The sequence below is a fragment of the Vicugna pacos genome, chromosome 35, assembly GCF_048564905.1.
Source record: "Vicugna pacos chromosome 35, VicPac4, whole genome shotgun sequence".
NCBI classification, from domain to species: Eukaryota; Metazoa; Chordata; class Mammalia; order Artiodactyla; family Camelidae; genus Vicugna; species Vicugna pacos.
The window spans coordinates 11855232-11883216 of NC_133021.1; the positions used below are offsets into that span (position 1 = coordinate 11855232).

Here is a 27985-nt window from a genome sequence, read left to right on the forward strand (position 1 = left end):
TCTGTGATGACTTTTTTACCTTTGACTTTGATAGGCTTTGCTCTCTGTCCACGATACTGTGGCTCAGAAGAGTTACGATCCTGTGTTGCCTCCAATGCCTGATGACATTGATGATGAGGAAGACTCAGTAAAAATCATCCGTCTGGTCAAGAATAGAGAACCGCTGGTGAGTTTGGGTCTACATTTTATGCTCAGATGTGAGTAGGTATCAAAAGAAAGCCAGAACTGATGGGCACACACTATTTAGTCCTCTCTTTATGTTAAATAAATTTTATACTTCCTCTCTGTCCTCCAGCTTTGAAATAAATGGAGCACTCACATCTGGAGAGTGATTTAGAAAAATTAAAATGGAGCCAAATAAAATGGCAGGCATTCTCTTGGTTATAAATAGCAATAATCTGTAAAATGGAGCTTGGTTACATTTATAAAAGAAAGCATAACATGCACCCGTTACAGCTGATTTAAGATTAAAAAGTGCAGATAAAAATGATTGCTTATGGCTTCTTTCGAAAGCTGTTGGATTTTAAAGTGATAAATTAATCAAGGGTCTGATATTTCAGAATGTAGGTGTAACCATTTATGTTAGTTAGCACCAGGGTTTACGCAGTGCTGAGTCACGTCCGAGGTCTGTGGTAGGCAGGATAACGCCTCCCTCTTGTCCCCAGTGATGTCATGTCCTAACCTTCAGAACCTGTGAATGTGTTACCTCAAGTAGCAGACAGAACATTTCATGATGAGTGAAGGATCTGGAGATGGGGAGTCTCCTGGATTAGCAGGTGGGACCAAGGTAATCACAAACGTTCTTATTAAAGTGAAAGAGGCCAGGGACGGTATAGCTCAAGTGGTGGAGCGCGTGCTTAGCATACACAGGGTCCAGAGTTCAATCCCCAGTGCCTCCACTGAAAATAAATAAACCTAATTACCCCCTCCCCTCAGAAAAAAAAAAGCAAAACTAAAAAAGAACTTTAAAAAAGTACATAAAGTGAAAGAGGGAGGCAGGAGAGTCAGAGTCACAGAAGGAGATGTGAGGATGAAAGCAAGGGTTGGAGAGATGTGGCCGAGAGCCAAGGAATGCCAGAAGTTTCTAGAAACTAGTAAAGGAAAGGACCGATTCCTCCCCAGATCCTCTAGGAAGAATGCAGCCCTGCTGACACCTGGATTTTGGCCCATAACACCCGCCTTGGCCTTCCCACCTCCAGATCTGCCTTGTGTTAAGCCACTCAATTTGTTCGGCATTTGTTAACAGCAGCAATGGGGAAGAAGTACAGGGGGTAGCCACGTGTTTATGAAACTACATTCCGGAGAAAAATAAACTTCCTAATCTAGCACTTGACTTTAAATGAGTTGTGGCTCGTTTATTGTAATTAACCCATTGTTGTGTTCTTAGAGCAGACAGCAGTTGATAACGTAATGGTTGGTGGGCGCTATGTTAAGGTACTTTATATCCTAATGATGTGTGATCTTCATATTTGGCATCATTGTTCTCTTTTTACAGACTAAGAAACTGATACTCAGTGAAGTGAAGCAACTTACCCAAAGTATCACAGCGATCGAGAGATAGAACTAGGGTCTAAACTTGACTCTTCATCTTCAAATACTAGTTTTTTCTTCTACAGCACATTCTGTCTTGATACTTTTGGGTAGTCTTCATCATCTTGTTTTGTTTTAATGCAACTTTGGTATATTGCTAAACACACTGGACACTCTTACCCAGAAAAACATACAGATGAGTGTGCGTATTTGCATATTATAGAGGGAGATTCACTGAGCCCCTGGAGCTTATCCGTGGCCATCCCAGGGCTCCCTGTATTCCTGTTTAAGACTTTAATTTAGATTATGCATTCATGCTTTTCATCTGTGTTTATAACTCTGTACTGGTAACTTAAATATCCCCTGATCGTTATTGTGGGTGTGATACGCTTAGTAAGGATACATGGTACTCAGGTTGGCTGTAGAAAGAGCTATCTTGGGACTTATCACCATAAAGTGACTAATTCTTGGTGGAGTCTGCATCAGTAAGAAATACATTTCTGTTTTGACAAATTCAGTCTCTTAGATAACTGAAAGACTGACCATCTCAAGGAATTCAGGAATTCATTACTAACAATTCCTTTGATCCATCATAGTTTTCCCAAAGGCAGTTGTTTTTGGTATCTTGGTTTAGTGAGCTAACATTTAAACAGTCCTCAGTGACTTTTAAATCCAAGGCCTCTTCTGATCAAGTAACATCTTCACGTGTTTAGCAGAGAAATCAGACATGTTCTGTATCGAGATTTTTCCAAAGTGTTAACTGGGCCTGCTGTAAATTAGTTTCAGTTTAAAAAGTTCAGTGAAGTATGTACAATAATTTCAAGCTGTGTCAGTTTGTGACTGAATATATTACATCCTTTAGCTTATCATAAACATGTAACAACCAAAATAATTAGACCTGGCTTTGAGGTGGCAATTCTTTGTCTATTAGCTCTCTTTTGTTGCAGTTTATATAATACATTCAATTTATAGTTTAAAATGAGAAACTGTGTTAGGATAATGGCAAACGCCACATATGTCAGACTTGATAAGACCAGGCAAATCTTTAGACGTACAGGGCACGAGGAGAGAGGGGGCAGAAGATGCCATGGGAGGTTTTCATTTAGGGGCGGGAGGTACTGGCTGCTCAGCTAGCAGGAATAGAAGGAAATGCGTGGGAATGAAAAGGACAGATTTCTCTACGGTTATATTGAGCCTCTGGGACTAGGAAGAGAGATGAAAAATTTAGGAAGGGGAACCAGGTAAATTTAAAACTTGGTTGAATTGTCAGGTTGCTTTAAAAAGGAATATTTCACTTAAGCATGAAGATGTTTTCCAGGTTTGTAATTGTATATTCAGAGGATGTTCCAAGCATTTCTCAGAATTTTTCAGTTCCTTCTTAGTATATTGCAGTGTAATTTGACAACTTTGTTATATGTACTTAATAGCATTTCCCTCTCCACTTCCCATTAAATTTGGGGTGTTTAAAAATTTTAGTTCCATTTCACTTTATCCATAATCCCCATTCTGTTTATTGGCCTATTTTCACACGAGTTAAAATTGTTTTCTCTGCTTCTCAGTTATTTAAAAGTAAATTAGTAAAAGTTTTTTTTTCCCTAAACATACACAATTAACTTTTTTGAACTAGAGAGAGTTTTTATATTTAGGTTTCTATATTAAATGTGATTTAAAATCATTTTGAATGACTTTAAGTTACTTTGTTTAAAAAATGCACTACTCAGACAGAAGACCTAAACAAGCAATTCTCCAAGGAAGACATACAAATGATCAATAGGCACATAAAAAAATGCTCAATATCATTAATTATCAGAGAAATGCAGATCAAAACTACAGTGAGGTATCACCTCACACCAGTCAGAATGGCCATCATTCAAAAGTCCACAAATGAAAAATGCTGGAGAGGCTGTGGAGAAAAGGGAACCCTCCTACACTGCTGGTGGGAATGCAGGTTGGTGTAGCCACTGTGAAAAACAGTATGGAGATTCCTCAAAAGACTAGGAATAGACTTAACAGATGACCTAGGAATCCCGCTCCTGGGCATATATCCAGGAGGAACCCTACTTCAGGATGACACCTGCACCCCAGTGTTCATAGCAGCACTATTTACAATAGCCAAGACATGGAAACAGCCTAAATGACCATCAACAGGTGACTGGATAAAGAAGTGGTGTATTTATACAATGGAATACTACTCAGCCATAAAAACCGACAACATAACATCATTTGCAGCAACATGGATGCTCCTGGAGAATGTCATTCTAAGTGAAGTAAGCCAGAAAGAGAAAGAAAAATACCATATGAGATTGCTCATATGTGGAATCTAAAAACAAACAAAGAAACAAAGCATAAATACAAAACAGAAATAGACTCACAGACATAGAATACAAACTTGTGGTTGCCAAGGGGGCAGGGAGTGGGAAGAGATAGACTGGGATTTAAAAATTGTAGAATAGATAAACAAGATTATCCTGTATAGCACAGGGAAATATATACAAGATCTTATGGTAGCTCACAGAGAAAAACGTGACAATGAATATATGTATGTTCGTGTATAACTGAAAAAGTGTGCTCTACACGGGAATTTGACACAACACTGTAAAATGATTGTAAATCAATAAAAAATGTTAAAAAAATAATTTTGTGACATTCCAAAAAAAATACAGTACCCAGAGAAGTAGAAAATATTTATTTTCAGCATACGTGTCATTTTACATCTGTCAGTCGTCCTTCGTCTTTTAGGGGAAGTTGGTGGAAAAGCCACAGCTGCCAAAGGCAGGTAAAAAGCAAAGGCCAAGTGAAAATTAAGAGTCTAAGGCATCTTTGGGAGAAAGAGTCTGAGTAGTAAGAATCAGAAATAGCCAAGATGAGGGAAGCCCAGCTGAGATAAAATTCTAGCAATTAGACACTCAGGAGATGTTTGGCAAATGATTCTGGAGGAAAGGCCGTAAGATTTAGCAACCAAGGGGTTAGGTTATTAGTGTTTTCTAAGAGTGTAATTTTGCTGTGAGAGTGCAGTATACCGTGCTGAAGTAACCCCAGCTGGTGTTGGGTGAGTTCAGTGGGAGGGTTTCTGGTGTCACTTACTTCTCTGTGTCCTTATAGGAGCGAGTCACTTAATGTCTCAGCCTCAAGCTCCTTATCAGAGAGGCAGGAGATAACCCCTTAGAATATCAGCTGACATGCAGTGTATTGGAAATGCTTTGTAAACGCCGTGGGAGCCTTGTGTAAACGTCACGGGGGACGGTAAGGTAGACGCTAGGTGATGGGTGTTTAGGGAAAGAATGGTTTCCTGGGGAAGAGGCCCTGAACGCAGATTGCGGAGGTATTTGGGAATGGAAAGAAAAAAGGGTGATAGTTTGTGGGGGGTGGATAGAAAAATTGAGAGAAGTGGAGAACACTGGTCAGGAGATAGTTAACAGTCATTCCGTCTCTCTTGTGAGCTTGGAGCAGTTTGTATCTGTTTTATCCAGAAGATTAATTTTTAGGCAAGCTTAATAAAATGAAATTCTGTTAGTGAGTGAGAGGATTATGGTCTTAATCCTCAGTGTTTCTTGCATAGGTTGGCCTCCTGCTCCTTTGAGAACAGTGGTCCTCCTACTTCGGCATTCCTGGAGCACCTGGGGTGCTCACTTAAGACGCAGACATGTGGGCCCCTATGCCGAAGAGTCTGCATCACAGGCCCAGGTGGGGCTGAGGATCTAGAGGTTAGAGACGTCTCCGGGGGCCTCGGTGCCAGTGTTTGGTAGACCGTCCTTGAAAACACTTACTTCAAAAGTTCAACGTGAAACCGGCTGCACTCCCGGTTTTATGATATTGGCAGTGTTGCGGGGGAGACAGTTTTTATTCACGGAGACACAATGGCCCAGTCTTAGCAGATCTCTTTTATAAACCGTTTTACAGAAGTAACAAGAAAGGGCTAACCAGAATTTTAACTTCTCTGTCTTCCCTGAGGTTCTCTGTACTCTTTTTTGTCAAAACCACGTAGAATAAATGTAAAATAATTGTATAAGGAAATAGGTTAAAAACGTGAGATCCGATTTCAGTTCACACCGCATTTTTAGACCGTGCCATCGGGATGTCGACCTTTGTGCAATATCACACGTGATTCTCCTGTTTTATTGGGTTGTGATCGTGGTTTCATGCAAGTGGAACACAGCAGGAATTGTGATTCTGAGGGTTTGGGAAGCAATCTGGAAATAGAAAGTCTTCAGGAATGAAGGGATCACAAAGAAGACTGAGTCAAGGGGCGAGCGTCATGTAGAAAGTGGGAGGCTGTTTCTCAGGTCCATCGTTTACCCTCCCAGGGTAGGTGGAATCAGCAGATGGCGCGCATTTTATCTCAGGGTCCATATCTTACTATATTTCAAAGTCTGTAGCAAATCCCTTAAGTGTTGGAGTGGTTTTCTTCATCTACACATTCTGGAGGTGACTTCTTCCAGCCCATGGCTTTAAAAACCGTTTGTGCACCTGTTGACTCCCAGGTCAGTTTCTCTTCTGGGCCTTTCTTCTGATCTTTAAATTTGTATGTCCGCCTGTCTACCCAGCATCTCTGTTTGGATGTCTCGAAGACTTCTCGGTCTTCACACGTCTGAAAGTAAACTGATCTTTGTCTTGAATCTCTTCCACCCCTCGGGACACCCCCCCCCAATTGATTGATAACCCGTCTTTCCAGTTACTCTGCCCAAAGCCGTAGAGTCTCTCTTGGAACCCCCTCTTTCTTTCACATCCCATCTCCAGTCCGTTGGGAAGTCCCTTCAGCTCTACCAGTGCTACCCTTGGACCACTTGTCATCAGTCCTCTTCCTGCCAGTCAGATCCAAGCCTCCATCGTCCCTGCCGCAGGTTGCTGGAAAACCTCCTGCTGCTTGCCTTGCTTCAGCCCCTGAGTTGCTTCACTCTTTCCTGATTAGCAGGTGGAGGGGTGCTTCTAGATTAGGCCACTCCCGCTGCTCAGGTTCTCCCAGTTTCTTTGAGAGTGAAATCCAGAGTCCCCACAGTGACCTACAAAGCTCTGGCTCCCCGTTCCTTCCTCACCTCCTGCTGCTGCTCCTCGTTTACGTGACTCCAGGCACAGCAGCTCCTTTGTTCGTTGATGGGTCCGTTCATGGCCCTACCCCAGCACCTTTGCACTGGCTATTTCTTCTGTCCTGTCCCTTTGGCTCACCCCTTCATCTCCTTCCAGCCTGCCTTTACTCGGATGCCATCTTCTCACTGACACCTGTCTTTACACACTGTCTCTCCTCTCCCTGCCCTGACTCTCATCCTGATCTTTCTTCCTGCCCTGCCTCCTCCAAGTCCCCGTAGCATTTAGCACCTTCTAACTTCCTGTATAATAGAGCTCATTGTTTATGTTCTGTTTATTGTCTGTCTGTGGGAGTGTAAGCTCCAGGAGCAGACAGAAATATTTGCGTTTTTTTTCCCACCAATGCTATTATTACAAGCCCTTAGAACAGAACCTGGCCTGTAGTAGATTCTCAGTAAACATTTGTCAACTTCGTTGAATCACAGACTAAGTCAAAGGGACGAGCATGAAGCACAGCAGACCGGATGGTTCCATCCTGAGAAACAGTACAGTTTTCTGGTGCCACAATGGCACCAGAGATTGGTTCCAATGACCTAATTCTATGTTACAACCCCCCCCCCCAATTTTGTGGCTAAAACAATAATATATTATGATCTCTCCCAGTTTTGGAGGTTGACAGGCTCTGTTGGGCGGTTGGTTCTTCCTCAGTCCCCCGTATGTGGGCAGACGGTGGCTGAGACTGGAGGCATCTGAGGGTTTCCTCATCACCATGACTGATGTCTGGGCTGGGGGTGCTGGAAAGTCAGGGGCTGGCCAGGCATCTAACAATCATGTCTCCACGTGGCTGCCTTGGGCTCCCTCACAGCATGGCAGTAGACTCATGATTTCTTATGTGGTGGCTGCCTTCCCTCAAGAGCAAGTTTTTCAAGGGGCACAGGAGGCAACTTGGATGCCTCAGGAACATTTTCACCACCTGATGTGGCAAGATGACGGGCAAGAACTGATGATCTCCATCGTGGAGACAAGCTACTGCAGACGTAATTCATTTATACGCTTGTGAATAAAAGGTTACAGAAGGATATTAGGGTAGGCAGTGCTGAATGATAATTAAGGTTAAGAACAGCAATTCTGGCGGGGCGCAGGTGCTGCGGCCCCTCCCGCCCCGCTCCTGCTGCGCCCGCGGCGCCCTCTGCCCTGCGCGGCCGAGGGGGGTCTCCGGCTGGGGGGCTCCGAGGGGGCCGCCGGGGCCGCGTGACCGGTTTGTTTACAAACGCTGCCGGGCCCTGGCAGCGGCCGCTACGGGAGGGGAGCCGAGGTGGCTTGGGTTCCCGGGTCGGGGCCTGGGACTTGCGCGAGGAGCTGGGCGAGTCTGGGGCGCGCCGTTCGGCAGGAGGGCCTGGAGACCCGGTCGCTGCTTCTCCCTCAGCATAGTTCCCGCAGCTCGGCCTCCGTGGGGCCCAGGATGGGGGCTTCGGGCGTTGTCGGCCCCCGGTGACCCTGGGTCTCCGCGGAAGACACTGGGTCCGGGGGCGCCGCCCTTGGTGCCCCCGCCTTTGGGGACTGGGCGCTCTCGAAACTCCCAGGAGTGCTTGGCGGGCCCTGGGCCGAGGTGACCGCAGCCGAGTTCCTGCCTGGCCGCTTCCCGGAGCCTCCCCAGTGCCCTTGCCAAGGGGGTGGGTGCGAGTTCTCTCCTGCCCGACGGATGTAGGGCCTCTCCAGCGAGTACCTCTCAGGAACTGGCCTGAAGGGCAGCCCCGATCTCTCACTGCTTCACTGCTTCACTGCTTCAGATTCACCCTCCTTGGCTGCTGACCTCCTCTGTGTGTCTCTACCCAAGTCGTGGCTTTTTCGACATTGGCGGATGGGGGGAAACCACCTGTTCTTTTGGACCCCGTCCAGGAGACTGCCACCTCTGACTTCACTCTCAGCTTACAAGAGCTTATAAACCAAGTGAGCTGCTGAGAACCAGCCCTCGACCTCTGCCTGAGGGTCCTTCCTCTGAAGACGTCACCAGTGTATAGAGCCTGCCGTACACCCACCCCTTGCCAAACCAAGGCCTTTACCTGTGTCTCCCAGTGTTTCCTGTGTGACCCATCCTGTGGGAGTGCCTCATGGGCCACCCCGGAGTTCAGCCCACGTTCAGCAGTGCCAATGGTGAAGACGACAAGCTCCAAGACTTTGCAGGCATATCTGCCCTCATGCCATTGGACCTACAGCTGCATTCACTGCAGAGCCCACTTGGCCAATCATGATGAACTCACTTCCAAGTCGTTCCAAGGATGTCAAGGACGAGCATACCTCTTTAACTCACTAGTTAACGTGGGCTGCGGGCCCGCGGAAGAGCATGTGTTGCTAGCAGGACTGCATGCCATCGCAGACATCTACTGTGAAAACTGCAAAACCACTCTGGGCTGGAAATAGGAACATGCCTTTGAAAGCAGCCGGAAATATAAAGAAGGCAAATACATCATTGAGCTAGCACACATCGTCAAGGACAATGGCTGGGACTGATTGGAGAGCATCTCCCCAGTGCAGGGTCCGCATGAACACCATCCAGCCGAACAATCTACCCAAGCGTGAGAGAGCGACTGAACACTTAGTTCCATCCATTTAGGGGCCTTACCGTCTGGGCATTCTCCCACCCCGACGCCATCTTTCTGGTGACCAGCCTCTAAATCGCCGCCTCTCTGTCTCTTTGCTTTGTATCTGTTTGTGAGTTGATCTTGGCTTCTCTCTCTCTGTTCGAGTGTTGGCTGAAAATGAAACAACAAAAGGAACAGATACCTGTCCGCATGGCGGCAGCCCACTTTGAGAAGGGCCCCGAGGCCAGGAAGAGCTGCCTGATGGCCTCTTGTCAGGAGAACAGTGGCACAGCACAGGGGTGTGAGGACGAGGAGAACTGCAAGGGTCCCGGGGTGGGGAGGGGATGGGAAGGTAGAGGTAGGAACAAAATTGTGCTGCTCCTGGAGACCTGGTAACTTAGGTTTGAAATAGTCGACTTGTCTAAACGGACAAAGAGAAAAAAAAAAAAACTCATGGCTGCATTCTCTCTGATCAGAAGCTTCTGTTCCTGACACCAAATGTGCAGGTTAGCGAATGAGCACAAGAAGTAACCCTCATTTCTGGCTGGTGGGGCAGGCGCCCGGTTCTCCTGGGCCGAGCCGGGGAGCGTCCTGGCAGCAGTGAGAGACTCAGCAAAAGCCCAGGTGGTTTTGAGGACCCTGATGCCTCACTGCTCCTCTGGGTAATCTTTGCCTCTTCAGCCACTGTACAGGGGAGGGGATTGCCATTTGCAATGGGTGCAAGTTCCAAACATCCCAAAGGCTTTGACCAGCAACCAAGTAAAATCAGTAACTGAGGAGAACAGGGAACAAAGCAGGGCGGGGTGCCGCTTAAGTGGCTCAGATATTGGGCCACAGAAAATCAAAGTAGAACCAGTTAGCAATTCTGACTGACCTTTTTTCTGAACCTTAATAAGAGAAGAGCACTGTGGCAAGAAAGTGGGGTGGGGTAGGGCATTGCTGGTAATAGTTTAGGTTTGAACCATTACAAATTAGGTGCATCTTTCTTCTTTGGTTTGCAATGGCTTCACTGAAATCAGCAATTCTTTGTACATAGAGTTTGGGGGTGTTTTTCTCCAGTTCTGTCGTGGTAGATTGTGGAAAGCAAAGTCCCAAGGCTTTGAGCTTAGTGATAACCTGGCTGGCAGATTCCTCATGCTCCTACCCGTCCTCCTTGTGTGGAGAGAAGTCTGTCACTATGTTCCAGCAACGAGGATGGCTTAGATTTGATGTCAAGCATCAAGTATTACCACCCACCCCACCTTCCCCATCCAAAGTTGTATCAGGGAAGTGGAGAACAAATCCCTGTAAGGCTCACGAGAGAGAGTGAGCGAGCGAGGAGTTCGTTACATTTAATCAACACTGTGAAGTCTGTTCTACAGCAGTTTAGCCAGTACGCCTTGCATGACCGAAAACTCATTGAACTGAGTTAATTTCATCACTTAGGCCGAAAATATTATTATTATTGCTAAGATGTGTGTAGGTTATGTTAGGTAATTCTCAGCAGTTCATTCCCCAAGTAGGCTGAGCCCGTAAGGAAAGTTCACCTGAAAAAGGCGTGAGTTCATGGAGACAAGAATCTGTAAAATTCTTACCAAGATTAAAGCAGCAACCCAGGACATTGTCAGAGTTGCACCACATTTCCAGAGGCAGTGAGTCTTGCGGAAATGCCCTTTTTTGTGTCTCTGTGTTGAACACCGAAGGAGGGCCCCGAGGTGAGGGTGGTCCTGCCCTGCAAGCAGGGTGCCCCAGGTTTAGCCATAGCCTGCCTCTTTACACAGAAAGGATTCTTTAAAAATCTGATTTTGTTCCTGAAGCTTTCTTGCCCACATCTTTTGGAGCTTTAGTAGCCCTGGGAGATTAAGCTGTTCCCCCCACGTCATTATGACGCAGAATGGGGTTCAGAAGAAGTCTTTCGTTTATGATCCCAGAGAAACAGTTCCTCTGACTCCCAGGCCCAAGATGTCAATTAAAAAAAACAACAAAAAAACAGCAATTCTGATCATTTTAGACAAGTCTTTACTGCGCACTTGTTGTCTGATCTCAGACAAGTTATACACTTGGGATTCAATTTCTTATCTATAAAGTAGGGGTAAGTAACCATCAATTACATTACTGGACCCTCCTGCCATTAGGCATACTTGGGTGTGAAAGTTTGAGACACCCTGTCAAAGACAGCGAAAGTTGATCTAATCACACTAAGCAGTCGTATTACGAATGGTACATTTCCAGTCATCTTGGCTACAAGTTACTTGGTTAAAAGCAGAAAATACCAGTAATTGGTGAGTCTAAGGTTTATGACGATGCAGAAGGACTCACTCAAGTCTTTGGCCTTGAATGCATGCGTAGGTGATGAAAAATGCCACGAAACCATCTTACCACTTAGTAATCTTTTTTTTCTTGGCTATTACTAGATGTGTATCTGATAGCTGTCATGTATAAAACAAAATGTCATATATAAAACACTTATTACAAATGGATTCCTAATTTTGTTTCCATACCTATATTTTAATGCTATAAATGTGTTTATTGACAAACGTGAGAGAAATTCCCCCTTCTTCTTGGAGGTGAGTTCTGCAGTCAGCTGATTTGTGTCTCTTTAAGCATGTGATGGAACATGGAATGGCTTTTCTAAACCACTGTCAGTTTCTTGGAAGGAAAGTCATGAGAAGGTGTTCAAAGTCACCATTTGTGCCTGATGTTCTGACAAAGGGCGTTCACTTAATTTGCTTCTGAGCACCCATCAGTGAAGAATTTCTGGATTCTTTTCGAAATTGTTTGCTAATCTCATGCCAACATGTTCTATTTGTACTGAATGCAATCCTAGTACATCAGACCCTTGGAGTGGCAGGTCTTGCTTTTTCCTCCACTTTCTTTCTTTTCATTGCTGAGTTCCTTAACAATAATGTAAGGGAAGGATCACTGAACTTTAAGTCAGGTGATCTGGGCTTTGGTTTTCTAGTTTATAAGATCTTCTTTCTATTCACTTAACCTTCTGTAGATAGTCTGCCTCCTTCCTGGGGCTTTTTAAAGATAAAATGAAATGAGGAAGTGCTGTCAAAGGGTCACACGAAGCTGTATTCAAATCCACAGTGTTACCATGGAGAGGAGAAAAGATACTGGTATACTTTCCATATTATCCGAGAGATGAAAGGTATCAGAAATCTTTGCCTTGTGCTGACAACCTTAGATAAGGTCAAAAATCATGTGCCTAGTAACACGTGGTTGTGATGTCTCTTCCTCCTCCTGCCTCCTTTCATTTTTTGTAGCTCTTTTTACTTTTTCCAGATGCTTGTCCCAATTTCTGCCCCCTTTCTTACTATCCAGTACACACATTTACCCACAAATACTATTTTTTTTCTTTCCTTCAAAGGGAGCTACCATTAAGAAAGATGAACAGACTGGGGCCATCATCGTGGCCAGAATCATGAGAGGAGGAGCTGCAGACAGAAGCGGTAAGAGTTTAAATAAATAGTTAAGCAGTATAGATGAGTTATGTTGTGTGTTACGTGGAACGTTGCCAATATATAAAAGGATGATGGTCTTTCAAAATAATATTTTATTTATTTATTTCTATTTATTATTGTATTATTTTTTTGGTGAGGGGGAAGTAACTAGGTTTATTTATTGCCAATACATAAGAGGATAATTATCTTTTAAAAACATTTTATTTATTTTTATTTATTATTGTTATTATTATTTTTTGATGGGGTTGGGGAAGGTAATTAGGTTTATTTATTTTAAGTGGAGGCACTGGGGATTGAACCCAGGACCTTGTGCATGCCAAAGCACGTGCTCTGCCACTTGAGCTGTACCCTCCCCCTGATAACGGTCTTTATTACAAAACAAGTATATTTTTCTCGGTGTTAAAAGATGAGAACCTGTTTAAATAAATGATTGATCTCATTTTGCTTGATGGTCTTTGCTTATGTGGGCTTCCAGGTTCACATTAAGACTTGTTTCAGTGTTTCTAATTTGAGGAGTAAAAGCATGCAGGCTTTGAAAAAATTATTTATCAGATGAAAGTAATGTGCATTTCTGGACAAAGACCAAAAGGCTGCTGCTGTTCCATGGCCAGCGCTGTGATGTCTTTGATTCATGGTCCTTCAGAGGCACAGCGTCTGAAGCCGGAGGAGCGGGAAGGTCTCCTTTCCATCCTCAGATGCACTAAGGGAACCAGACAGAGCCTCAAGCATAGACCCAGTTGCAAACCACAGTTTCTTTTGTAGGTAACGTGGCTCATTTTCCGAATCTGCTCTTTCTCAGGTCTTATTCACGTGGGCGATGAACTTAGGGAAGTGAATGGGATACCCGTTGAGGATAAAAAACCTGAGGAAATCATTCAGATTTTGGTAAGCTGAAAATTTGTTTTAAAATGGCAGTGAAAATGAAATTGAATCACTGTATTTCAGACTGGATTATGAACACAGGGTTTGGATTTAGGAGTCCAGGGTTTGGATTCCAGCTCCATTAATTAATCCCTGTAGGTCCTTGGAAAATACGTTAATCTTTTTATTGCTGCTGTGTTTTCATTTACAAAATGAGAGTAAGAAGTGGTACATCTCTCACTGGAGTGTTTTGGGGATTAAATGAGCTAACGTAGGCAAGCAGTTTGACAGGGCTCGTGTCAAATAAGGCACTTGGCATCTCCTCTGCTGTTGGTGATGCATTTATCTCTAGAGACCATGCTCTCTGGGTATATAAAATAGTGAGACTAATTTAAATGCCTTATGAAATATAAAATGGAATGAAATTATTATAGACCTTGACAGGATTAATCCTCAAGTCCATTTGTAACAATAAAATAAAAGGAGACTGTCCCTGTTACCTCTGAAAACATATTACTAACCTGTAGAGAGTGCGGTATCTCGAAACAGACCCCAGTATATATGAAAATTCGGCATCTGATTAAGATGGCATTTTAAATAAATGTGAAATAAGGAGATCATTTCACAAATGGTGTTGGATTAATTGATCATTTAGTTAGAAGAAATAGTCCTTATTTTACAACTCACACAAAAATAATCCCCTGAACTGAGTTTTTAAAAAATCATAAAAATAAAGATTTTTTTTAAATGTTGGTGTGAACTTCAAATAGGAAGATAACTGATCCAGCTACTAGAATTGAAAACTTTTTCTGCAGAAAAAGATGCTTACATAAAATTTAAAAGACAAATGAGATTGTAGGCAAAGTAATTTATATGATAAAAGGCTAATAATTTAATGTATAGAGAATTGAGGAAAATTATTAAAAAATATTTACAGAAAAATTGGGAAAGCATATACACAGGCAATTTACAAAAGAAAGCATGGCGTCTGAAAAATATTGGATTGGTGGTTATTTAAAAGCTTGGTAGTGCCTGGAGTTAGCCAGATTATAAGAAAATAGATAACATTTATGTGCTTTTGTTAGTAGAATAAACTAATAGGACCTTTTGAGATGGCTATTTGAAACTATCCGTTTTTTAATCTGCGTCCCCTTAATCAAGAAATTCAACTGTTGCAAATTAACCCTAAGGAAATAATTGGGCCATGTGAATAAGCAAGATATTTTTTAAATATTGGAGATATTTAGTTTATTTAAATCAAGTGTAGTTTATCTAAATCAAGTTTCTCTTGATTTATAAAAATTAGTTTATCTAAATTTAGTTTAACTAAATCAAAGTTGCATTGATGGAATAAATCATTAACTACCCATGAGAGATTACTGAAGCCATTCACAGTGGCTGATAGACCTAAATGACTTAATAATAGTAATCCTACTAATTGCTTACGTTGTTTGAGTCCTTAATGATACTGTTCTCAGGGCTTTCCATACAGTAGCGCGCGTGCGCGCGCGCACGCACGCGCACGCACACACACACACACACACACACACACACACACACACAAGAATGGGAAGGGATTACGAAGATCTTTGCTTTCTTTCTACATAGGTAATTCAGTATCATAGGAATTCTTGGTAAGATTTGGGACTTACTTTTATGATAAGCAATAACAGTGATATTTTGAAATCACTCCTTGATAAAATTCTGATAGTTATAACATGAAACCCTCATTAAAATTGTATTTATTTAAAATTTTTTTTGTTTTTTTGGGGGGGCAGGTAACTAGGTTTATCTATCTTTTAATAGAGCTACTGGGGAGTGAACCCAGGACCTCGTGCATGCTAAGCATGTGCTCTACCACTGAGCTATACCCTCCCCTCAAAACCCCCATTTTATGGCATCTCTGTGCCCTACTCGACCTGCTTTCTGATGCCTGCAAGAACTGATGCTATGCGACTTTTCCCATCTTGGTTTTTAGTGACTTCATGGTGATGAATTGAAATTGGCTATGGTTGAAGTATTCAGACCATGGAAATTGGAAAACAGTACCAATCAGGGCCTTTTTTTTTTTTTTTTTGCCAAACTGAGTCCTTGTTTACAGCACACACTGCTAGTGAGCCTCGGAGAGCTCCCCCAACTCTCCCAGCTTGTCCTTCCTTCCCTGCATCCTTCACTCCCTCCCTGCCTGTCTCCCCACCTGTCTCTCCATCTTCCTCTCTTCCTCCATCCCTCATTCCTCCTACATATGTACCAGATACTTAGTGCTTTCAAGGAGCTCACAGTGTAGTTCGGGGAGTGGGGGGTAACAGACATTCAGAAATAATTGTATAAATAATTATATAGATAGGATTATGACAGATGCTAAAAAGAGAATGATGTAAGAGTGTGTTAAAGGAACAACTACTTAAACTTTTTTTTTTAATAGAAGTATAGTTGATTTACAATATCCTGTTAAGTTTCAGGTGTACAGCAGAGTGATTCAGTTATACATACATATATCAGTTCTTTTCCAGATTCTTTTGCATAATAGGCTATTACAAAATACTTAATGTTGCTCCCTGTACTCTACACTAGGTCTCTGCTAGGAAGAATACTCAATCTGAGATAGCAGAGAACTGTGGGTGTCTTTGCTTGTTTTAATTAAATTAGAACAGACAGTCTTTTCATTTTATAGTTAATCTACTGCATTTGGCATTTTACTCACTAACTGGAATAGAATAGAGATGAGTGTTCTTCGTTATTTTTTCTAATGAGCCTTGCAGCTAATTGACTCATATATTTATAACCGCGTTACTGACAGTTGCAGATGTTTTGTCCCTAAAAACATTGTTACTGATCCTTAAAGGTAACAATGTGAACCTTGCACATGATCTGTTCTTGCCATTTCATACTGTGTTTCTGTTTTGAAGAAACTCAACAGGGATGGTAATACATTCATCAGCGTTTTTAAAGTGCACAGGAGGTAAAAGTAGGTTTAGTGGTTAATGTTTTTCAACTTATTTGACAAACTTTAGCGCTTTCTCACGTTACAGGAATTTCTACAAAAATAGTTTCCTCAGTTTGGTCTATCTAAGAGCAGAAACCCCAAGCTTGTAAATTTTCAGAATCATTTCATTTTCAACCTATTTTACCTTCTTTCTCGTTGACTCTAGAAAGTTTCTTCTGTTTTTTTTCCCTCTGATACCAGGCTCAGTCTCAGGGAGCAATTACCTTTAAGATTATACCCAGCATCAAAGAGGAAACACCATCTAAGGAAGGCAAGGTAGGTCATCGTTCCTTAAAAACCTTTTTTTTTTCTTTTTTTTTTTTTTTTTTTTGCCGAGAGAAGTCATGTTTTTCCATTTAATACATACCCTCTTTGTCACAACAAGTTTACTTGAATATTCGACTTAAAAATTTGTTCTTAAATCAGTTAGGAGACTGTTGGCCATTTCACATCTGTTTGTTTCTTTTCTTCGTATTGATTCATCTTCAACGGAACTGGCTTACAGATGTTCATCAAAGCCCTCTTTGACTATGACCCTAACGAGGATAAAGCGATTCCATGTAAGGAAGCTGGGCTTGCATTCAAAAAGGGAGATATTCTTCAGATTATGAGCCAAGATGACGCAACATGGTGGCAAGCGAAGCGTGAGGGTGATGCCAATCCCAGAGCAGGCTTGATTCCCTCAAAGCATTTCCAGGAAAGGTGAGCGACTGGCACGGAATCATGGCCTTTCTTCTGCTGACGTTTTGTTCTCTGCGAAATATCATTTCAGCGGAGCTGAGATAAAACAAGCACTAAACCCTTGCCCGAGAATCCTTTATCCCTCAGGCTTGGGTTTCTGTTTTGTCTAACTAAGGATGAATAATGACCAAAAATAATATGACAGTACCAGGTCATAGTCGGTTTTTGTTATGAAGCAGATGGAAAATAGCACATTAATATCTGAAACTCTACTGATGCAAAGGATGGGAAAAAAAGAAGGAGTGATTTCAGAGTGGGGAGAATTTATAAAAATTGGAAAGTACAGGATTTATTTTTTACTTTGAGTAGATGGCGTTGTGTTCATTTTTTCTTCCGAAGTTCTGGTTTTTTTTCTTAAGGCTGGTAATATTTTTGTGTGATATTCACCATGGATCTGGACTGGAAATTGATAGCACATTGCCCTTCTCTCCCCCAGGAGATTGGCTCTAAGACGACCAGAAGTGTTAGTCCAGCCCCTGAACGTTTCCAACAGGAAATCATGTAAGTTTGTTCATAAGAATGCAGGGTGACTAAATCTTGCTGTTTATTTTTGCCTGCGAGAGCGGGTGTTTGGGGTGGTACGAGAGGTCCTATTACCTTCTGATAACTTTTAGATCATCGCTTCATGAGAACGAACAAATAAATTTATGGTGGGAACGTTAAGTGTACCTCTGGAAGGAAGGTGTGTTTGGGGCTGTTGACACTATACCCAGGCCTCACTCTTAAAAGAAGAAATCCCGGTCGCTACTGCTGCCTTTGGTTTCTGAATTTGGGTATTTTGTAATATAACCTACAATGCTACTCTAAAGCCAAGACGTTTGGGTAAGAGATTTCTTGGTAAAGATTAGGGGGAAACATCTGTCACTTTCTTGGGCACAAAAGCATTTGTGCCAAAAAAAGAGTTGTTCTTGTTCTGCTTTGTTCCTTGCTTATCCAGGTGTCATAGTATTTTTGACCATCCACCTGTCTGTTGGGAGTTATGACCAGGCTAGACTGAGAGAAAAATAAGAGGAAGGAGGATGTAGGATTAATGGGGAAGATGGTGCGGTTTTTCCTTCAGCCGACCCTTCTCTCAGCTTCTCTTTACTTCTCACCTCCCACTACTTTCAAGTCCCCATCCCATAAAATTCCTACTTCATCTTCTCTGGTTCACGGTTCTAGGTATTTTAAGAGTTTTTTTTTTTTTTTTTTTAAAGAAGGCCCTTTCTTTTCAGCATGGAAATTGTGCATTCAAAGGTGAAATGAGCAAATAAATGGTCCTGGAGTTTCACGCCAACATCTGTTTTTAGTGTCATTGCATTTTTCACATCTCCTGTTATTTCTGTGACTTTGTAGAAGCGAATATAGCCCAGGAATTACGTTATAAGGGAGCCAGACTGCAGCTGAGTATAAACCCCACACTCCAGGCGATACGTCACATGGAGCACTGATGCAAACACCGGCTTGCTCTTGGCTCTGTTAAGTCTGGGAAGAAGGACAAAACACTTGTCACAGAAGGCCACATGTCTTGTGACATCAGAAAGCTTCCAGTTGAACCAGACTGTTGCATTTTGTTTAAGTGCGGTGAATTTTCACTGGCAACTCATCCAGCCAAAAGTTTTGAGGCATCTACCTGAGTTCCTCCTTGAGGAATTTTAAAATTTAGGGCCTGCACATTTCTTATATATTTGGTGCACATGGGATAAAATGTAACTTGAAAATGAAGTAGGTGCAATTTTATTCGAATCTGAATCCATACTCAGATTTGCTTGAGCCTTAGGCAACTTGGAAATGTACCATTGTTTATAATTATGAATTTTCATTGATTTAAAATTTTGGATAGATGTATGTGTGGTTTTGTTTGTTTGTTTTTTTAAGAACTATATAAAGTAGAGAGATTGTGTTTTTAATAGCTCTCCCGAATACTGGTTTCAGTATAAATTTGTGTCAATGTGAGAGTGTGTGTGTGTGTGTGTGTAGAAGCATTAATTGTAATGAAGGCCTTTTGTCTTTTATTTTACATACTTTCTTTTATATTTTAATACTTCAGTAACTGAACCTTAGAAATAATTTATTTCAGGATTTGTGTTTATGAAATGCTCTTCTCTGGATGTTTCATTTATTTATTTATTTGCCGCTTTTGCCTCTTGAGTATCATTTAGAGATGTTTACTGATCCTCCTTTCACCCTTTCTCCCTTTTCTCTTAACCTAGATTTTGATTCACTGAGAGACGCATTATTTGTTCTCATGTGTTGAGGTTCTTTATTTTCAAATAAAAATAAATCTGGTCACTTGTATCCAAATTAAATCACGAGTGTATAGTAAAGATAGCCTTGTTCAGATAGTATATTTCTGTGAAAACTAAATAGAAAGCCAGTGCCTTCATTCTCAGAGAATTGAAATTCCGTTTGAAATTTCTCTGAGTGTTGTCTCGTAAACCCCTGAACTCACAGTTATGCAGAAATCATCACCCTGGTTCTGAACGTTTTTAAAAGCATTTAAAAGCACTTTGTTTTGTAACCTGTGTATTTGAAAGTGATTTTTTATGTAACTAAATCTTGTAAAGGCCTTCTGACTCAATACTTCCTGGACTTCAGCCTTTGGTACTTAGATTTTTGGATAGGACATTTGTGTTATGCCCTTTGCTCAATCATACTATGAAGAAAAGCAGAACGTTGATGTACAATCTTTTATTTTTATATTTTATTTTATTAAATAAAATCTCTTGTGTAGATTTTAGAATCTGTTAACCTATTTAATTACATTGAATACTTTGTAGAATAGGTTTTAAGAAAAGTTTCTGATTTAATTAAAATTTCCAAAAGAAGAATAATTGTCACATTGGTGTTTATAAATTTATGAAAAATATTCAATGTTGATGATAAAAACTTCCTGCACTAAGTTTTGCAGGCGCACTTAAAACCTGGGGAGATACTGATTAAGCATTGAGTTTAGAATGATGACTTTCAGTGGTGCTGCATGTCAGATTAGGTGGTTGCCTTGGACGGCTTTGCATTGCCGGGATTTCACTCTCTATTTGATTCACAGTGTATCATCATAACCAAAGTCTGCACGGAGGAGGAGTTCAGGGGAGACGGCTCTGGCACAGTAGGGGTTCAATTAGCGTCATCGTTAGAAGTCAGAAAGGATTGGCGGGAAGGGTACAGCTCAGTGAGGGAGGAGGGTACAGCTCAGTGGTAGAGCGTGTGCTTAGCATGCATGGGGTCCTGGGTTCAATCCCCGGTCCCTGCATTTAAATAAATAAACAAACAAACAAACCAGCCAACCAACCAACCTACCTAATTAGCCCCCCTCCCCCCGCCGCCACCAAAATTAAAAAAAAAAAAAGGATTGAAGAATCCCAACTCTTTACCTTGCCTTTGTGCTTGTGCGAGAACTCTGCGTCCTGGCTCCATGGTGAATAAAATCAGAAGCCACGATAATGCCGACTTCTTCAGGCTTTACCACTAGTATCCTTCATCCTTCTGCAGAACTCTGAGCGTGGCTGGTACTTGTCCCTGATGCTTGGTGTCCCCTTTCCTTCAGAGTCGTGGCACATCTAATACATCCAGAGAACAGGCTCCTCAGACAAAATAATCTGCCTCTTACATGTTCCTAAGAACTAAACCGTGAACTCTTAGAACTAAAACGTTCCTAAGTCTTGGAAGCTTGACCAGCAACTCATCTTCTCCTCATCCTGTTCCTCTTCCTCCTATTCGTTGGAAGAATAGCTTGTTCAACAGAGAAATCTGTAGTAGAATTTTGTCTTCCCTCCCTCCTTCATCGCATGATAGGTTCTCACGTGATGGATTAATGTTAGTGGTACAGACAGAAAAGCAGACCTGGAATTCTCATAGGTTTTCTTAGATCTGACCAACTTCTCAGTTGTTACCAGAAAGACACAGGGTGTGTGTTCTGGGAATGAGTGAGGGTACCTTAGGTCTCAAGTGGCCCACAGGGGCAGTTTTCATGACAGACACTTGGCAGTTTGCAATTCTGGTATCAATATAATTTAAAGTGCTCTATGATTTTCTGCCAAAAGCTTATTTTTATAGTTCAGTACATGAAGCCATTTGATATCACTTAACCTTTAAAGAGAAACAGGAATTTCTTTGATTACTTGAAATATTGTTTGTTCCCCTTCTATTGAAACGTAAGTATATATGAGTTAGGAATTGGCTCCCTAATAGCATAAGCATTAACTTCAGTAGGGTATGATTTATATTTAAATCGAGTCTGTGTGGTATTCATGAAAGGCTCTTATTCATATAGTGTATTTGACAGCAGAATATTCAATTATGATGTTTATTTATGGTGTGTAGTTTCCTTTTTTAGTTATCAAAGTATAAATACCTGAACATTTCTAATACTGCTGATTGAATAATATTAATGAACATTTTTTTTACAAAATAGCTCTTATAGAATTGTAGTAATAAAAAAAAACCCAAAATGTATAACTTATTGACCTTTTAAAGATTAAGAAGGTAAAGACACAGCATATTTCTGAATTTGTTTTTAACCAATTTTGATTGTTATCATGTGGACAAAAAAGAAAATATTTAACTGCAGCCAGTGGGTGTCCATTCAATAACAGGGTGTCACCAAGTTCATTCAAAGCAAGTATTTTGTGGATTCAAGTTCACAGTCCACCAACAACAGAATTTAAACCTTGAGGAAAGGGGTGGATTTGTTCTACATGGTACCAATATTCTGGAAGGCCAGATATTTGAGAATAATATATATAGTTACTCTGCAGGTGACTGGAATTCTACTTTCCAAGTTGAGTAAGCCTTTCCTCCTGGCATCTTAAATAATGCTTATCTACTGTGTTCCATAAATTTAATTCAGAAATTAATGAATTGATTGCTTATGTTCTTAAATTAATTTTGTCTATTTAAAACCTTGTCGGGTATTTTCTTAATATTGGCGGGATGGTGTGTAACAGAAACATACAGGGTTTTAAAAATACCGTCAGTGTTTTTCCTCCTCATACTTACTGGTGCTCTTTGGGAGATGCCGAAGGTCGGAGTTGGTGTAGAAAGAGGGGTAGATGAATTAGGTTGTAAACTGCGCATCTGATGACTCACATCAGGAGCTGGTTGAGGTGGAGGCTTTTCTTACTATGGTTGCTTATTTTTGATCCCAGTCAACAGTGTTCTCCTCACGAGATAACACGATCAAGGTGTGTGCTTTTAGCTTTTCCACATGACAGATTCTCAGCCACACCATCTTTTGCCTGTCGCCCTGGGGACCCAGTGCCATGCAAGTGAGAAAGTGTTGATTCGCGGTTAGGGGTCTGGTCTGTGGTCATGAATCATTGCTGTCTTTTGGGGGAGATGTCAGTGGGGGTGAAGGGGGCTAAGAAAACACTTTCTCGAGTGGGGATCTGACTTTGCCCCTGAGGATATCACACCAGTGTAGACACGATTTCTCCACTCGCCAGGAGCCTCAGACGTGTCCCACTCAGGGTGACTTTCAGCAACATGAGACGGGTCCTCCTGCCCTGCTGTGCCGAGCTCATCAAATGCTTTTTACAAGAGCTTTCACATTTCGTTCTCTGAGGACAGCAGATCTCTCTGTCTGTGGCCTTGGCCTCTCCTCTGGGCTTTTTATAATTGTCGCATCCTGCACATCCATCAGTGCTTGAAGGCGGAGAGTGGACTCTTGTTCCGGTGGAGAGAGGAGGTGGTCCTCCCCCAGCTCTCCTGTCAGAGAAATGCCCCTGGGAGATTGAACTTTTGGGGCCAGGCAAGAGGCTGGAGCAGCAGAAGGTGGAAGGAAGCGGACGGGAGGCTTGGAAGAGACATGTTCTTTCCCATGATTTTTCCCCTGACTCGAGTTTTCTAGCTTGAACATCCAGGTATTCAAAAGGGATTTTGGAGGGGAGGGTATAGCTCAGTGGTAGAGTGCATGCTTAGCATGCATGAGGTCATGAATTCGAGTCCCACTACCTCCGTTAGATAAAAATAATAAATAAATAAACCTAATTACCTCCCCCCCAAAAATAAACAAAAAAATTAAAAGAAATAAAACCCTAAAAAGGGATTTGGGGTATGATAGCATAGCACAGTAGTTCAGAATTCGGAGTCTGGAGCCAGACCGCATGGGTCCAAATCCCAGCTCTCACACACACAGCACTCCGTTTCTCTGTACCTCTGATTTCCCATCTGGAAAATGGGGGTAATACTCTTGGCCTCATGGAATTGCTGGAGAATTACATACATTTATGCATTTAACGTGCATGAAACGGTGCCTTACCAAAGTCAGTATCATGCAGCCTGTCACATTTTATATATTTTTCCTCCTCGTTCAAACTTGCTAAGTCCAAGGAAACCTGTTCCCTTCCTTTGCCTCCTGGATGTCTGTCACGCACGGTACCTGCTCTCGGACGCTAACGTGGATGCTGTGTCGTGCTAAAAATTCCATTCTCTTCCTACTTAAGAATTGCATGGAGGAAATATTCTTTTGAGAATTTATGCAGCATATTCAGGACCTTGCATTAGAATGTGAAATATACATGTACTGTATGTAATTTAAGTTACAGATTTTATTTTTATTGTGGATTGGCTTTGGTGTTTTAATGTGTGTGTGTGAGAGGGACATGGCTTTTATCATCTGACTTATGTGTCACGGAGTCTTTAATCAAGAGTGCAGTACTCAATCTATCCTATTGTTTCTATCAGAAAATACACTGTCTGTTGAACAGTCCACTTCATGGCAGAAACATCTGGGATGGCAGGTTGATCAGTCTTACACACTTGCTTGTATCATTTCTACTCAGATGCTTGGCTTGGCTATCCCATGTCACATTGTTGATGGTTTGTTTTCTAATAATTTGTTATTGATACACATGGCATTTCAGATCTACTAAGAAATGAGGATAAATAGGCCTACAACTTAAATGACTCCTCCTGTGAGCCTGAATAATCATGATTTGCTTGTCATTTTGGCTAATACTGTCCAAATTAGAACTAGCACAGTTTGATAGACCCCTAGGTATTTGAAAATTAAAAATAGGGTGCTGTACACACTTCATCTTAAGTGTATTCTTGGACTGCCATTCTGTAGTTGGAAGAGATAGGTGAGCAGAGAACTGTCCCAGCGGGTCCTGTTCACTCTATCAGGTTGTGGAGCAAAGTGTCCTCTGTCGTGACTTGTGGATACATTGCGCTTCGGGTAAACTTCCAGCTCTTTTTCCTCCCTTAACGGAAGGCGAGTTGCCTAGGTCAAACCTAACTCTTAAATTGCTGTCCTATTAGTAACTTAAGAATTATTTCAGATTACTTTTTAAAATACTTTTCATCAAGTAATAGGCACAGATTGGAAATAAAGGGTCATATGTATAATAAGTTGATAATTGTTAGAATATTCTTAAATTTACAGGATATGTAGACATTTTAAGGGCAAAATTTGTTTCTAAAATACTTTCTTCCTTTCACTGTCTTCATCATGAAATATCTTCAATTTTAAACAGAGTATAAACAGAAGTGTTCCATGAAAATAAATGGTTATATTTAAGTTCCGTTTATTGAAGATATTATTTTGAAAAAATACTGATTTTTTTCCCCTCTTTGGATATCTGATAAGCCATATAAAGATTTTGTATTTTTACTGCTAAGTGTGTATGTTGTTTTTAGACTGTAACTACAGTGTAGTCTAAAATGTAGTTCTTCATAAATTCTATTTATTCTTTGACTAATTATTTTGAAATATTTTAAATACATTTGTTTTTTTTTTTCCTTTGGCTTTTCTAAGATGAGGAAACAGTTGAGTGTGGTAGGTAGACATTTTTTTTTTTTTTTTGGTCCCTCGGATGCACCATCTTCCTAGTTTAACTGCATTTTCTGTACATTTAATCATTTCCTCTTTTTTTTTTTCTGCTTCTCAGAGGAAATTAAAGGTACATGTATAAAAGTTACCCTACATAGTTTAGTAATTTTATTTAGTGCACATACCTAGAGGGTTAAATTGAACATAGCAAGCAGTTTGTAAAAGATTATCGTACATTCAAACTTCCATCTTGACATTACAGTGTCTCCCAGTCACAGTTGGGCTTCGTTTAAGAAAGAAATGTACATTTTTTTGCTTCATACAGCAGAAATACAGAAAGTAACCTGATACAGTCCATCATTTTTATCTGTCAGTCTTGAATAAAAGTGAATGAAACAAACAGTGCGATTCAGATACACTGACAGACTTGTTTTAACATGAGGATGTGAGTTTTCTCAACTACTTGATTTCTGTACTGTTCGTTTTAAATACATATATACATAAAAACTAGAAACCTAAAATAACAAGGACTCCGTCATTTAAATTAAAATTCTAAGATATGCATAACCCAGTGTTTCAAATTCCCAGAAATAATTAATAGCACATTGTTTAAAAAATGATTTGTAGCTGTTTATTTTTTTAAAGAAAAGAATAAAAATAAAAATATTATGCCTTTATCCCTTCCCCACACAGACTCTTATTAGCAAAAGAAAGGCTGTAGCTTAACGTTAACCTTTCTGTCTAATCCAGTGAGCCAAAATCAGTGCTACGTTTTACATATTATCAAAGAGCCTGATTTACAAAAATAAACTCACTTTGGGGATCGAGTGGTGTCATTTCCTTCACTGCTAGAGTGTAAAGGTATCAGGCAGGTCCGTTGCCATTTTCTTGGAACGGCCTCAAGGCACTTCTGTAGAAGCTTGAAAAACACAATTGCATGATGTCTCAAAATGTGACTTTCAACTTAAATATAAAACGCAGCGTTTTATGTTTAAGGGTGGCGTTGTGAGGGCCGTTCTATTGCTGTGCTTTGTAATTGTTTGAAGTGATTTATTTCTTTGCATCTGTGGCTGGGCTTCTAACCGTTCTGCTCTGTTTCTTGGCTTTTGTTCTGTGTGCTTTTACACTCCATCCAGAAGATGCTGAATGTGGTGGTATCAGCAGAGGAACCGATCTAGGTGAGCAATTGATCATGGAAGAGGACGTCTTTCTTTGTTGCTTTCTTCAAAGCTGTTAGAATGTTTTATCTAAAATTAGCCTATTTGCCTTAGCATGCTCTGGTATGGGGGGTGTAGCATGAACCTTTATATTAAACTGGCTCAGTCGGCTGGACACAAAAGAATTCACAGTTTGCTTTGGTTTATTATTCAGGAAGCTTGCCAGATGCTCTGTTTTCGTAAACCGCCATATATTTTTTGATAGAGGATGAAAAAGCCTCTTTTTGTGCTAATAAGTAAGTTTACTCAGTTAACTGTGTCTGGACTTTAATGAATTATCTGGTGAGCTGTGGATCATTCAAAGCTTCTAAATAACTTTCTTCTTACTAACTAACTTTTTGGTTCTGTTTTCTAATGATTTATGAGTCCCATAGCGGCCCCCATGTAACTACTGACTGACCAGCCCCCAGTACAACTAAGCCTTATGATTAACTTGCTCATCTATCCTGGAAGAAAAACTTCCCGCTTTGGAGCTGCCAAGGGATGTGATAAACAAAAGCCAGGATATCCAGAGATTTTTGTTTGTTCTGTTTTGTTTTTGTTTTTTTTTGTTTGTTTTTGTTTTTGTTTTGGGAGGGCAATTAGGTGTTTTATTTATTTTAATTGAGGTACTGGGGATTGAACCCAGGACCTCATGCACGCTAAGCACGCACGCTACCACTGAGCCCTCCCCTTTCCCCGCTCTGCCATGAGCACTGACAAATTCTCCACTTGTAATAGTGAGTGGCGGTGGTGTAGAAACTCAGTTTGAGAGAGAAATGCTTCAGCCTCCTTATTTTCAGATAAATATTCATGTCTAAGGTGATGTAATCTCTTGGTTATTGAAGAAATGTGCCAGATACTGTATTTGGTACTTAATGTATCTTATCTCCAACACGGTGAGACGAGTGGTGTTTTATCCACTTTGTAAGAAGGAGACCGAGGCACAGAAAGCTTACAGGCTTAACACGTACAGACAGCCCATCGTGCATCCTGGCTTCAAATGTACATCTTTGCAGGTATAACACCTACTGTGTCCTTCACGGTATGCTGCCCTCTAGTTTTTCATTCTACAAAACAAACAAACAGAAAAACCCTTGCAGAAACAGGATATTCTTATTTCTAGGCTAGAAAATCTATAATTTACAGAGAGAATTGGATGATCAGGGTGAGGTTAAAATTGCACTAATTCTTTACTCGTTTCAGAACACTGCAGTGTGCCAGATACTCTGTGTATCCATTGATACCTTCCCTTACAATCTTGGAAATCTTAGTGGCTTCAAACAGTGAGCATTTCTCATTCTCCTGCTTCTCTGGTCAGCTGGGCAGCTCCAGTCCGTGCTGGCCTGTGAATCACCGCAGTCCGGTTGTTTGGTGGGGGCCTGGTCGGTCTGGGGGCAGGAGTGCTCAGCTGGGGGAACTTGTTTGCATTTCATGTAGTTTCCACTCCTTCATAAGCTAACCCACGTAGTGGTCTCACAGTTCCAGAGGCCAGCAGAGAACACGATCTCCAGTTTTTTTAGGTGCTTTTGAGCTAACATCACACCTGCTCCTGGCCCGTGGGCCAAAGACAGTCTCATGGCCAAGCCAGAGTCGCTGTGGGAGGAGGCTGCCTGGGAGTTTGGAGACCTGGAGAGGTGAAGAGATGGGCACCCATAACTGCCAGCTTTTCCCTCTCTCCAAAGTAGAAGGAGGGGTACCCATTCTCCCTGATTTAAGGGCTTATACTTGATCTGTTAGATGGTAAGTGTAGATCCATCTAGTGAGTACCTGTAGCATAAAGCATTTTGTGATGTGTGTCACATAAAATGTTGTAATTCAGAGGGAGTGATGGTCATCTCAGTCCAAGGAGGCGAGGGACTTCATCCCAC

General features: G+C 41.4%; 1 protein-coding gene and 1 pseudogene across 3 annotated transcripts in view; both read left to right on the forward strand.

The window, feature by feature from the left end:
* Positions 1–27985, forward strand: part of MPP7 (MAGUK p55 scaffold protein 7) — a 147801-nt gene that overhangs the window by 68715 nt on the left and 51101 nt on the right. For 2 of the 3 annotated variants that reach the window (XM_072955052.1, XM_072955054.1), the window contains 7 exons: positions 35–166; positions 12487–12568; positions 13380–13465; positions 16629–16703; positions 16933–17129; positions 17605–17669; positions 26058–26096. In XM_072955052.1, the coding sequence (XP_072811153.1) occupies positions 35–166; positions 12487–12568; positions 13380–13465; positions 16629–16703; positions 16933–17129; positions 17605–17669; positions 26058–26096 (676 nt within the window). The remainder of the gene's footprint in view (positions 1–34; positions 167–12486; positions 12569–13379; positions 13466–16628; positions 16704–16932; positions 17130–17604; positions 17670–26057; positions 26097–27985) is intronic. The other variant, XM_072955053.1, reaches the window with a different exon arrangement.
* On the forward strand, positions 8704–9063 carry LOC102544163 (protein yippee-like 2 pseudogene; annotated as a pseudogene).